The sequence below is a fragment of the Pteronotus mesoamericanus genome, unplaced genomic scaffold, assembly GCF_021234165.1.
Source record: "Pteronotus mesoamericanus isolate MK-2021 breed Mesoamerican mustached bat unplaced genomic scaffold, CSHL_Meso_final contig_130, whole genome shotgun sequence".
NCBI classification, from domain to species: Eukaryota; Metazoa; Chordata; class Mammalia; order Chiroptera; family Mormoopidae; genus Pteronotus; species Pteronotus mesoamericanus.
This window is the reverse complement of record NW_026555060.1, coordinates 17,441,897-17,456,764: the sequence shown is the minus strand read 5'-3', so window position 1 is coordinate 17,456,764 and position 14,868 is coordinate 17,441,897. Positions and strand designations below refer to the sequence as shown.

Below are 14,868 nucleotides of genomic sequence, written 5' to 3'. Positions count from 1 at the left end.
CTTTTTCTTTTTCATAGCCTATTATTATTTTGGCATTTGCTTCTATTTTTTCTTTTTTTCTCTACTTTTTCTTTCATTTTTTTTGTATCTTTTACTGTATCTTTTTTTACTCTATTTTCTTCCTTTTTAAAACATTTTATTCTTTTTCTTTCTTTGTACTTTTTTGCTGTTTTCCTCTTTCTACTCCATGTTCTTGTTGTTTCTACTCCTTCTTTTGTCTCATTATCTTTTTCTTACCCCTGGTCTTCTCATATTCTTTTTCTTTCTTTATTATTTTATTTCTCTTTTCTCTTTCCTTATTCTTCACTCTTTTGTTGTTGATTTTGCTGTTGTGATTGGGGTATTTGTTTTGTGTTCTGTTTTTTGGCGTTGTTTTGTTTTGTTTTTTGTTCTGTCAGCACCTGTACAACTTGCAAGATGTGGTTGGGGTTGAGCCTCTCCATCAGCCAGCTGAAGGGGAGATCCTACCAACGAACAGGCCAACCACAATCAAGACCCAGTCACAACAGGAGACCCCAATTAACCCACACAAGGGACATTTCTAGGGCATCCAGCTCAGGAGATCCAGGAGACTACACTGCTGGGTCCCACAGGACTCTTACCAATTAAAGCCACCCCACAAGGACTGAGGGTCAAAGCAGATCTATCTAGTACACACAAAAAGAGACAGCTAAAATCAGGAACAAAGAAATAACCAAAAAATGAAAGGAAGAATGCCCATAAAAAGAGCTAAATAAAATAGAGACAAGCAATTTATCAGACATAGATTTCAAACTAATGGTTACAAAGATGCTCAAGGAATTTAGTGAGAACTACAAGAAACTTTATGAGAACTAGAAGGAACTTAGTGGGAACTACATCAGCATGAAAGAGGACATAAAAAACTATGAGTAAGAACCAGTTGCAGAAAGAAGTCTTGAGGTTTCCGGTCATCATGGAGGAATAGGTAAGTACACTTTGCCTCCTTGTACAACCAAAAGAAGGACAACAACAAATTTAAATACAAAAAATAACCTAAACTGCCAGAAAATCGAACTGTATGGAAGTCCAAAAACCAAGGAGCTAAAGAAGAAACATTCATCCAGACTGGCAGGAGGGACAGAGACGGGCAGCCAGGTCAGAGAGGACGGGCAGCAAGGCGGCAGCTGGAGGACCAGGCGGTCCCACATTTGTGTGCAGATAAACCAGGAGGAACAGCTGGTGAGCAAGACAGACTGCTCAATCTAGGGTTCCAGCGCGGGAAAAGAAAGTCGCAGAACCTCTGGAGGAAAAAACCTGTGGGGGTTGTGACAGCAGGAGAAAGTCCCAGCCTCACAGGGGAGTCTGTTGGAGAGACCCATGGGGTCCTAGAATGTACACAAATCCACCCACCTGCTAATCAGCACCAGAAAGGCCCAATTTGCTTGTGGGTAGTGGGGGAAGTGACTGAAAGCTGGCAAAGACCCGAACAAGTGGCATTGTTCCCTCTCCGACCCCTCCCCCCCACACAATGTTACAACATATGACCTGGGTTGCCCTGCCCTGGTGAATACCTATGGCTCTGTCCCTCCCAATGTAACAGCTATGCTGAGACAAAGAAATATGGCCCAAATGAAAGAACAGATCAAAGCTCCAAAAATAGAACTAAGGATGATAGATACAATCAGATAGATGCACAGTTCAAAACACTGGTAATCTGGATGCTCACTGAATTGGTTGAGTACAGTTGCAAAATGGAGGAAAAAGTGAAGGTTATGCAAAGTGAAATAAAGAAAAATATACAGGGAATCAACTGCAAAGGGAACCAGACTGATCAAGAAAAATGAGAGATGAACCAAGTAAACAAACTCAGAAGTGAAAGAGAAGTAACAACTAATGTCACAGAAATAAGAAGGATTATAAGAAAATACTAATGAATAACTATATGCCAAGAAACTGGACAACCTGGGTTGAAATGGATAAATTTTGAGAAACACCGAATCTTCCTGAATCAGGAAGAAGTAGAAAACCTGAATAGACTGATAACAACTAATGAAATGAATCAATAATTAAAAAACTCCCAGCAAACAAGAGTACTGGACCAGATGGCTTCACATGTGAAATTTACCAAACATTCAGAGAACTAATATCTGTCTTTCTCAAACTATTTCAAAATATTCCAAGCTCTTTTATGAGGCCAGTATTATCTTAATTTCAAAATCAGATAAAGACATTACAAAGAAAGAAAATTATAGGCGAATATCCCTAATGAACAGAGATGCTAAATCCTCAACAAAACATATGCAAACCAGATACAGCAATACATGAAAAAGATCATACACCATGATCAAGTAGGATTTATCCTGTGGATGCAAGGTTGGTACAATACTTTCAAATCAATAAATGTGATACATCATATAAACAAAATGAAGGATAAAAATCACACGAGCATATCAATAGATGCAGAAAAAACATTCAATAAAATCCAGCACTCATTTATGATAAAAACTCTCAGCCAAGTAGGAATAGAAGGAACATTACTCAACATAATAAAGGCCATATATAAAAAACCTAAGACAACATCATTTTCAATGGGCAAAAACTAAAAGTGTTCCTCTTAAGACCAGAAACAAGACAGGGATGCCCACTTTCACCTCTCTTATTCAACAGAGTACTGGAAGTCCTCGCCAAAAAACAATCTGATTTGAAACTGGTTACAGGACTTGAATAGATATTTTTCCAAGGAAACATTAGGATGGCTACAATTTTTTTTTTTTTAAAAACCCAAAATAGAAAATACAGGTACATGAGGATGTGGAGAAATTGGAACTTTTGTACAATATTATTGGGAATGTAAAATGGTATAGCAATGTGGAAAATGCTATGATGGCTCCTCAATAAATTAAAAAGAGAATTACCATATGACCCAGCCATTCTATTTCTGGGTATATACCCAAAAGAAATGAAACCAGGGACCCTCGAAGAGGTATTTGTATACTCATGTATGCAGCAGAATTACAATAAATTATTCACTATAAAGTGGAAGCAACCTAAGCGTCCACTGAAAGATGAATATATGAACAAAATGTGGTACACACATACAATGGAATACTAGTCGGCCTTAAAAAGGAAAGAGATTCTGACATGATACAACATGGATAAACCTTCAGGCCATTAGGCTGAGATAAGACAGTCACAGAAAGACAAATACTATATGATTAGACCTATATGAGAAACACGGTCAAAAATCATGGAGACAGAAAGTAAAAGAGTGGTTACCGTGGTGGGTGAAGTTGAGAATGGGGAATTATTGTTTACTGTGTAGAGTTTCAGAGAGATCCAAGATGGCAGAGGAGTAAGGGGAAGCTCCACGAATCTCCCCCCAGGTCCAAACTGGAATGAAAACTAAATTGTATAAAAATCATCCCAACTAACTGACTGAACACTAGCTGGAGAGAAGCCTTATAACCAAGGACACACAGAAGAAACCACTTCACCACAATATGACTGGTAGGGGGTTTGGAGGAGTGAGAGGGCTGGCTGGGCTCACATGGGAAGCAGCTGAAGTGTCAGAGGGTCATTTCAGGAGCTGGGGGCAGGGGGTTCCCCCTGAGAAGTATAGGCTCTAAACTCCAAGCTGGGCTCCCTATCCTACAGCACCAGAGCCAGGAAAGGAACCCAGATAACATCCAGCTGTGAAAAGCTGCAGGCATTCTGTCTGCCAGGGAGAGACAGCTGGAGACTCACAGAGCCCATTAAAGGGCCAAAGCACAAAATTCTATTTGTAACCCTTATCCTGGGCTTCGGCAGAGGGAGGGCAGAATGGACTAGAAACTTGAGGAGAGACTGGGGAGGGTGGCTTTCGGGAGAGACCTGAAGGGACAGCTGTCAGGAAACCTATGCTGAGTCATTCCTCATCCTGCAGAGGCCATCTTTCTCAAGTAGAGCACTCCTCACTAAATGACATCAGCCTGACAGGAAGAAATAACCCTGCCCACAGGAAACAATCTGCCCCCCCACCCCCTGCCCCGTGGAGCTTAAGCTGGGATGCTTAGGAGTTCAGCTGGAAATTATCTCAGTGATTAAATTTAACAACTAAGGCAGATCTATGGGAGCCCTGAGAGTACAGCTGACCTTTCCCTGGGCCTGATGCTGATAAAAGCCAGCATTGGTGCATAGCCTGGTTCTCTCTGCACATAAAGGGGCCCAGCATTGAAAGCCACAAGCTGTGGATTGCTGATAGCTCCAGACAAGTTGCTTAGTGCCAGCCACATGCAGTGTCTGACATAGGTCTACATCAGAGTCTCTGCAGATCTACCTAATACATAGAAACAAACACAAAGAGGCAAACACAAGAGAATGGGAGGACAAACAGGCCCCAATGAAAGGACAAGAAAATCCTCCAGAAGAAGAACTAAATGAAAGGGAGGCATGCAATTTATCAAATATAGAGTTTAGAGTCATGATTATAAAGATACCCAACAGTATGAAAAAAGACATAAAAACAATAAAAAAGGACCAGTAAGAAATAAATAATGCAATACCTAAAATAAATAATATATTGCAAGGAATAAACAGTAGGTTAGATGAAGCAGAGGATCAAATCAGTGATTTGAAACATAAGATGAAAAAGGAACCCCAAGCAGAACAGCAAAAATAAATAAATAAATAAGAGAGAGAGAATTCAAAAGAATGAAAAGAGCTTAAGAAATTTTTGGGACAACATGAAGGGTAATAACATCCACATCTTTGGAACATGAGGAGAAGAGAGTAAGCAAGGGATCGAGAACTTACTTGAAGAAGTAATTACTGAAAACTTTCCTAGCATGGTGATAGAAAAAGACACACAAATCCAAGAACGCAGAGTGCTAAACAAGATGGACCCAAAGAGGCCTATACCAGGCACATCATAATTAAAATGGCAACGTTTAAAGACAAGGAGAGAATCCTAAAAGCTGCAAGAAAAAATCAGGTAGTCATCTACAAGGAAGCTCCAATTAGACTGTCACCTGATTTCTCAACAGAAACACTGTAGGCCAGAAGGGAGCAGCACAAAATATTCAAGGTGATGAAAAACAATGACCTACAACCAAGCCTACTTTAGCCAGCAAGGCTTATCATTTAAAACTAAAGGAGAAAAAAAGAGTTTCCAGAGAAGAAAACACTAAAGGAGTTTGTTAATACCAAACAAGTACTGCAACAAATGTTAAAAGGCTTGCTTTAAGAATCAGAGAATCTGAATACACAGATTATACCTAGTGAAACTGAAGTAATAATCAAAAAACTCCCAAGAAACAGAAACCCTGGAAAGGATGGCTTCACAGGTGAATTTTACCAAACATTCCCAGAAGAACTAACACCTCTCCTTCTCAAACTCTTTTTACAAATTCAAGAGGAGGGAGCGCTCCCAAGCTCATTTTACAAGGTCAGCATTATCCTAATTCCAAAACCAGATAAAGACATTGCAAAAAGAAAATTACAGGCCAATATCCCTGATAAATATGGATGCTAAAATCCTCAACAAATTATTAGCAAACCGAATACAGCAATACATTGAAAACATTATATATCATGATCAAGTGGGATTTATTCTGGGAATGCAATATTGGTACAACAATAGCAAATGAGTGTGATTCACCACATAAATAAAATGAAGGATAAAAACCACATGATCATATCAATAGATGCAGAAAAAGCATTTGAAAAAAACCCAACACCCATTTATGACAAAAACTCTCAGCAACATGGGAATAGAGGAAACATACCTAAGCATAATAAAGGCCATAGATGACAAACCCAATGCCAGCATCATACCCAATGGGCAACAACAACTGCTCCTTTTTAAGACTGGGTACAGGCAGGGATGTTCACTTTCAGCTCTCTTACTCAACTTAGTAGAAGTCCTGGCCACAACAGTCAGACAAGAAGAGAAAAAAAAAGGCATCCAAATTGGAAAGGAAGAACTAAAACTGTCTTTATTTGCAGATAACATGACACTATACATAGAGAACCCCAAAGATTCCACCAAGAAACAACTAGAACTGATAAATGAACTCAGCAAGGTAGCAGGATACAAAATTAATATACAGAAGTCAGCTGCATTTTCATATGCCAATAATGAACTAACAAGAAAACAATCCCACTCACAATCACTTCAAAAAGAATAAAATACCTAGGAATAAACCTAACCAAGGATGTAAAACACCTGTACTTGGAAAATTATAAGATGCTGAAGAAAGAAATTGAAGAAGATACAAATAAATGGAAGCACATACTATGTTTATGGATAGGAAGAATTAACATCATTAAAATGTTCATTCTACCAAAGCAATCTATAGATTCAATGCATCACCTATCAAGATTCCAAAGATGTATTTCACAGAACTTGAACAAATATTTCAAAAACTTATATGGAATCACAAAAGGTCCTGCATAACAATAGCAATCCTGAGAAAGAACAAAGTTGGAGGAATCACACTAGCTAATATCAAACTATACTATAAGCTCACAGTAACCAAAACAGCATGGTACTGTCATAAAAACAGACACATAGATAAATATAACAGAATAAAGAGCCCAGAAATAAACCAACCCTTTATAGTCAATTAATATTCTACAGAGGAAGCAAGCACATACAATAGGCTAAAGCTGGTTTATTCAATAAATGGTGTTGGGACAATTGGACAGACGTGTGCAGAAAAAGGAAACTGGACCACCTTTTTACATCACACACAAGAATAAATTCAAAACAGATCAAAGACTTAAGTGTTAGACCTGAAAACGTAAGAATCCTAGAAGAAAACATAGGCAGCAAAATCTTGGACATTGCTCGTAGCAATTTTTCATAGAATCCGTTTCCCCTGGCAAGGAAAACATAAGAAAAAAATAAACAAATGGGACTACAGGAAACTAAAAAGTTTGTGCACAGCAAAGGAAATCATAAACAAAATAAAAAGACATTCCACAGAATGGTAGAACATATTCACCAATACATCCGATAAGGGGGTTAATATCCAAAATTTACAAAGTACTTACAAAACTCAACACCAAACAAACAAACAAACAAACAAACACCCAAGTAGCCCAATGAAAAAATGGGCAAAGACCTGGACAGACACTCCTCCAAAGAGGACATACAGATGACATTAGACATGAAAAGATGCTCAACATCACTAATCATCAGAGAAATGCAAATTAAAACCACAATGAGATAACATATCACACCTGTCAGAATGATTACCATCAATAAATCAACAAACAACAAATGCTAGTGAGGATGTGGAGAAAGGGTAACTCTTGCACTGTTTGTGGGAATACAGACTGGTGTGCCACTCTGGAAGGCAATTTGGAGATACATCAAAAAATTAAAAATGTATCTGCCTTTTGACCCAGTAGTCCCAATCTGGGAATATATCCGAAGGAACCCAAAACACTAATTTGAAAGAACATAAGCACCCCTACATTCATTGCAGCATTATTTACAATCACTAAGATATGGAGGCAGCCCAAGTGTCCATCAGTGGATGAATGGATAAAACAACTATGGGACATTTACACAATGGAATACTACTCAGCTGTAAAAAAAGAAGACAATTTTACTCTTTACAACAGTATACATGGATCTGGAGAACATTATGCTAAGTGACATAAACCAGTCAGAGAAAGACAAATACCATATGATTTCACTCACACGTGGAATCTAATGAACAAATGAACTAACAAACAAAAAGGGCACAGACTCATAGAAGAGCAGGATGACAGCTAGTGGGGGAGGGCGGGGTTAGGGGGTGAAGGGGTTGAACTAAAAGGAAAAAGGGCTCCTGGCCATGGACAGCAGTGTGGGGACTGCTGCGGGGAGGGGAATATAAGCAGACTAAAAGGTAATGTAAAAAAATAAACAATAAAGATTAAATTTAAAAAGAGTATAAAGTAGTAAAGAGCAATAGAGTATTTCTAAATTCATGAATTCATTCAACAAATATTTACTGAGTATTTACCACATGCCTGACACTGTAATAGTCTTTGAGGTTACAGCTATAAGTCAAACAAAAACAACTGCCTGCATGGAGCTTATAAACTGATATATTATTTTATAGGAAGTATATTAAACAGGTACATTTCCAAATTGATAGGTAAAATTTTAGTTAAAATTTGACTATTTAATCTATAGCCATAGATGTTTGTATATTCTATTGATAAAAACTTTTTTGAATCATTTCAATTGGAAAATTAAATGAGACTATTATATTTAAGCATATACCACACTATGATTTGAAATGTTGAGGGAATGCATTATAAATTTATATTTTAGCTGTTTGATTTTAAAAATACACATTCCCTTGTTTTAGCGCAAAGTACCTAGAAATAACACTTTTTAGGATATTCTTTGCCTACGTATAAACGCTTGGGACTAGGGCTTCTTTTAGGTTTTCTTACAAATATGGTTCACAAGGTACAGAGTTTCTATTTGGTCATGCTTTCAAATGTACTGGATGGAGCTAGTGAGTAGTTACATGCTGTTTCGTAAGTCATCTCAGACAGTACTCTCCCATCCATGAGCATCCTATATTACTACAGGAAAAATGTTCTCAGCTAAACTGGGCTACCTCTGTCCTATCTCCTTTGTCCTATCCCTCACCAACCCTTAATTCAATTTACATATCAACACCTACATCTCCTTCTTCTCAGGAACCTGAGTTTTCTAAGAAGCCAGTTTTTACCTTAGAGAATGTGAATGTTCTCCCATCCTGACACCCTAAAGAGGCATATTCTGTCCCCCATCTTTCTCACTGTTTGGCACCCCTACCTGGGTCCCTTATTGGGCATGCATTGAGGACCACAAAACAAAAAGAAAACTTAATTCATGCCTAAAACTGTTATTTGTGCAGATATAAAAGAATTACTTGACAGTAGGATTTTGATTATTTGATTTTGTCTTTATTCTTAAATCATATAAGATACAGAGAAAAAAGGTAAATAATAATTTTTACTTCAATCCTTCCTCCTCCTTTTTGTCAATTCAAATTTTAACTTTTACAATTTATTTATATAATAACTCAAATGTATTTTTTTCATTAATGATATGGAATGTTTCATGATACTACTTAGAATTCACAATTTTTGGCTTAGAATAAAATTCATATAATTAGACAGTGTATAAAAGTACTATTAACACTGATAGTCTTATATTTATAAATATTCAACTTGTTTAAACCTAAAACATAGAATTAAACATTTGTAATAAAGGAATAAATGCCAAAAATTTTCCATATAGGTATCACCTTTTTTGCATAAAGATTTCCCAAAATATTTATTTTTAAGAAATTATCCTTTTCATATTTCCCCCTCTAAAATTTCATTTTAATAAGCTCACCACACCCTACTCAATGAAGTTCTAGAGTAGTAGCCCTCAGAGAATACTGCACAATCTCAACAGTAAAACAGATAGACTTGAGGGCAGATTAGCAATTAGGTCATGAAAAACAGGCAGCATAAAATAGCTATTGCTAATCTGCATGAGATGCATTTACTCAATTAAGCAGATGGAAATGTTATTATGAACTCGGTATTCCAATGAAGCTCTTTAAAATGAAGAAAGATAGGGACAAATGAAATGCACACTAGGGGATTTGGAACCTTTATGTATTAATTCTAAAGTATACAATTCAGAACACTGTAATGAAGTTAACAAAATTAATTAAAAGATTCTTTGCATGTAACCATTAGAGACTACATTAAAAAATACATGACAGTTTCTGACACTATTAACAATAATGTGACTGTTCTTTAACATTCTTAATGTTGGTACCATTGCCTTTTCTAAATATACCACTGATATCAAAACATGAGTAACAGAAGTCTTATCATTCAGAGCCTAACGTGAGTATTGTTTTTAACATGTTTTCTAATATTGAGTTATTCTATTTTGAGTTTCAAGAAATGAAAAGCTAGTGGTGAATTTTCAAACTTTTTAGAAAACTATTACACATTTTTACTGGTACACAGAGAGTGATAAGATTTAAAAGTTTGTGTTTCTCTATATACTATTTTTTATTAAACAATAATAGAAAATAAGAGATAAGTATTAAATTTGAAAATTGCTACCAAACTCTTAGAACAAATATTTGAAGAATTTTGGAAAATGGACACAAACTTCAAAAGGAAGTTTTTATATTATGATAAATACTTTATGTTTAACCTCTATTTTTGAAGTTGTTTAGTGTGCATATTTAATCTATTATTATGAGAGAATTCATATATGCCAAAATAAGTGGTTACAAAGACCACATTAAAAAGTTGTGTGTTACAAAATAAATAAAGTTCTGGTGATATAATGTACAGATTGATGACTGTAGTTAATAATAGTGTATTTTATATTTGAAAGTTGCTATGAGAATAAATCTTAAAAGTTTATCACAAGAAAAAACACCTGAAACTATGTGTTATAATACAATAGATATTAACTAGACTTACTGTGGTGATCTCTTTGATATATGTATAAAATCATTATGTTGTGCACAGGATTAATTTGATATTTTTCTCTTTTCTTGTAGTAAATGTGATTTCCCCCTTTCTTTTGAACTAGTTTTAAAAGGCTTAGAAAATTTTATGTAAAAATTTTACATAATAAAAATTATATAAAATTATATTTAGTTTCATTTATTCATTGATTCAATCAATTTAATAAAAATTATTTCAACAATTGCTATAGCATCAGCTTCTATTTCAACCTTAGGTTTAATAAAACAATATAAATCATTTGTCCACCCTTAATCCTTAGTATATACATTAGTTAATCTTAATATGTAGTAATCTTCTGTCATCCTAAACTCTTTCCTCTTAATTGAAGTCTGCTTTAAACAATTATATAGTCGATTTGAATATTATTTTGTATTTGTAACTGTTAAAACCTTTGAATTAAATTATATGCTCCTGAAACAGTGTTCTGTATAGGAGAGGTGCTCATATGACATATTAATATTCACAGCATTATATTAATTCATATATTCATTCACTCAACCCTTTACTTAACATTCACTATATGCCAGGACACTGTATTCAATTCTGCAGACACAAAGATTAAAAAGAAAACATTCCCTGTTCTAAAGCTTCCCAGACATCCGAAGGATTCTGATAGGGAAAAACAAAACAAAAAACAAAACAAAAACAAAACCTAAACGTGTCCATGTTCTAATCCCCAGAAGCTGGGAATATTTTACTTTACATGGGAAAAGGGACTTTGCAGATGTGATTATGGCTGAGCACCTTGAGATGGGAGATTATCCTGAATTATTCAAGGTGATCTAATCTAATCACCTGGGTCCTTAAAAGCAGAGAACCCTTCACAGTTATGATCAGACAGAGGTGTGACACCAGAGGAAAAGGAAGAGAGATTGCTGACTTTGAAGATGGAAGAAGGGGGCCAGGATCCAAGGAATGTGGGAGATCGCTAGATGCTGGAAAAGGAATGCAGGCAGCCCTCCCTGATAAACCTTGATTTTAGGCCAGTGAGATCCCTGTTGGACTTCTGACCCACACAACTGTAAGATAACAAATTTGTGTTTAATTCACTGAATTTGTGGCCATTTGTTAGAGCAGCAATAGAAAACTAATACTGGGATGAACTAGTTGAAAAAAAATTTTTTTAACAGATCAGGAAGCTAAAATTCACAAAGGCACACATTTAAGTAGTGGAAATGAACTTTTGGATTTGAATGGGACATAATTCTTATCTATTCTTTTTTTATAAAAGATTTTATTTACTTATTTTTAAAGAGAGGGTAAGGGAGAAAGAAAGAGATGGAAAGAAGCATTATGCAAGAGAGAAGCATCAACCAGTTGCTTCTCACACATGCCCTGAGCAGGGACCAAACTCACAATCCAAGCATGTGCCCTGACCAGGGATCGAACTGGAGACCTTTTACTTTGCAGGATGATGTTCAACCACCTGAGCCACACACTTCAGGGCTAATTCTTATCTCTTCTTAAACTATGGTCTGGTGTCAGTGTGAAGGCAGAAAACTAGGACTTCCAGTAAATGAAGGGAAATAGCTAACACCATATTTCTATATATTGAATGTGTGAATTGAAATGTGTGGTATACTAATACTACAGTTGCTCTTATGCGGTTTGATTCGGCTAAATTACTATTATACACTGCAGAATAGCTGTTACTGCATACTCTCAAAAGCACAAAAATTGTTTTGTAAAACTGTGCATGCTGCCATGTATATCCATTTATAGGTGTAAAGTGACCAGGTATTAATTATCTTTGTATTGTCTTCTGGGCTCGAATTGGTATCATACACACCACACACTTCTCTAGTAATCTCGGTCAGTGGAGGGAATAAAGTCTGAACTAAAAATGCTCATTTGGAATTTTTAAAAGGTTAGAGATTTCCCCTCCACGATTTTAATCAACAAGTATTTATTGAGCGCCTGTTATGTGCCAGGACTCTTTAAGGTACTTGGATAGAAACTATAGCCCTTACCCTCATAAACTTACATTATATTGGGGGAACCATATGGTAAACAAAATTAATAAATAAATTAATGTTAAGTAGTGTTAAATGCTCTGAGCATGAATAAAAGAACGTAAAGGGACAAAGTCTATATGCGTGGGAACGATGGAGATATGGAAAATCAGACAAAAAGACGAGGGCTTTAAAAAGTGCCTTTTATGTTCCACTTTTCTTAAAAGCAGCAACGACTGTCTTTAGTATTCAGTGGAAGACTTCAATATATTGATAATTTAGTCAAGGTTTTTCATTTATATAATACTAATAGAAATAAAACAAAGACTTTCCAAACAAAAATCATTGATTTTCCAGGTTTGCCACTTTTCACTGTAGACTTGGCACAAAATACCAATGACAATTACAGTACTAGAGTATTTTAGGACTTTCTGGACTCTGGATGTTTCCTAGACTTAAAGAACATGTTGATTTTATCTCTCTTTCTGATATGAAACTATGGATGGCTCAGCAATTACTAATATAGTATTTTCCACATAAAATACATTAAGTACAAGTAACTCTAGTCAGAGAATGGCAAAGAAAGCACAGACAATTTAATTACTACTGAATTTAAGGGAAAATACAAACTTAAATACTTGGTTTTATGATTTTGTTAACACAGTAAGACAATGTTTAAAACTTACTTTGAAGTGTGTCAAGTTCAGCTCTAGTAATTTCATCTTCCTTTTCCTTCATTCTTGTTTCTTTATATTTAGCATAAAACTGCCCAGCATCCTTAAAAAAGAAGTTACAAATAAATTAACATAAAAGTCAGTTTGTTTTAATGGTGTTTTCCACATAACGTCATTTTATAGCACTATTTTCTTTAAAAACTATTCTTCCTTTTTGCTTATTTTGTCAAATTTTATGATGCACAGAAGCTAAATAAACATTTCTCTATAATTTTTCTCTCTTAGAGAGCTGATTAAAGCAAGACATTGCATGAGTATAAATTTAAATATTTTCTCTCAGGTATGGAAGGGAGGGGTTCTCTTGATGTTTTCTCCCACTGTGTAACACACAATTTTCTCAATATTGTATATTACATAGAAAGAGAACAGAAAAACACATTAATGGGATTAAATTATTTGGTATAGTAAATTGTATTACCGTACTAACACTATTTTCATATTATTCCTTTATCTCTGAAAACTGTTCAGAATTATTATACGCAAATCTGATCATGAAACCTATATGATCATGTAGATAAAAGAGCAAGTTGTTATTACGATTTCTACTATACTTAGATACCAGTTCCTATCATAGAAGGTTGAGAATCGAGAACATATATTGTATACAAATGCTTAGGTATCAAGCTTTAGTAACTGAAGTCTCAAGAAAGGGCATATGGGAAAGACTCAGCAGGGTAATGAAAAAGGTTAGGCCTTCAATAATCACAGGCATGGACATAAACAAGTTGATATTCTAGGCATATAAAGCTCCTGACAATGAAAAAAACAAAAACATCATTTTCACCACCCCTTGACTCAAACAAACTTCATTTATTCTACAGCAACACTACCTGCAGCTGCCAAGCCACACTGTGCTATGCTTCCACGTCTTTGTGTATGCTTTGCCCTCCAGTTAGAATGTTTTGCTATCCTGACATTATTCTGAAGAATTCCTATTCATTCTAAAAACCCTTTTCAAGCATCACCTCGTTTGCAAACCTTGCTGACCTTTCCTAACAGAGTAATTCTCGCTTATATACTGTTATGTATTGAAACACACTTTTATGATTGCTTCAATCGTGCTATATTCTTTTCTAGAAAATGAGACGTTTAAGATAGGAGTACTTATATGCCCAGAGCACAGTATCTGGCATAAAGCAGGCATTCAGTCATGCTCATTGAGCTAAACTAGATTGAATTACATAAGAAACACCTTAAAGAAAGAAATGACGAGCTTCATGACTGCCTGAAATGCAGTAAGAAGAAGAGAGGTATCAAGGTTAACTTTAGAGTAGTGATTTTCAACTGGTGTGCTGCAAGACTTTTTAAAACATGCAATACCTGACTATTGGGCCAGGGGGACTGACCTCTTTTTCCCTTAGAGTGTCAAATAAAAAAAAAAACAAAAAACACAACAGCTGACACAATAGTTGTTCTTTGTGAATGAATCAAAATTAAACCAGGTTGACAAAAAACACAGATAATTTGAGTAATTAGTTTATGTGTGCCATGAAATGAAAAAGGTTGAGAACTGCTGCTCTTGGGTAACATTCCTAGGTTGTAAAATTCCTAGAGCAGATAAATCATAGACCCACACGAGAGGGTTTTATTTCTATAGAAAATAAAGGAACAAAATCAATACTTGGTTCTACCTCGATTCAGATGTAAATGTATAAACACAAACTCTAGGGTAGAATGATCTCTTTTCATCTGACTGTCCAAGT

At 35.5% G+C, this 14,868-nt stretch overlaps 1 protein-coding gene across 1 annotated transcript in view; it reads right to left on the bottom strand.

Moving 5' to 3' along the window:
- DNAJC1 (DnaJ heat shock protein family (Hsp40) member C1) overlaps positions 1-14,868 on the bottom strand; it is a 249,879-nt gene that overhangs the window by 124,772 nt on the left and 110,239 nt on the right. The window contains exon 7 of the mRNA XM_054592779.1: positions 13,118-13,208. Coding sequence (XP_054448754.1) covers positions 13,118-13,208 — 91 coding nt within the window. The remainder of the gene's footprint in view (positions 1-13,117; positions 13,209-14,868) is intronic.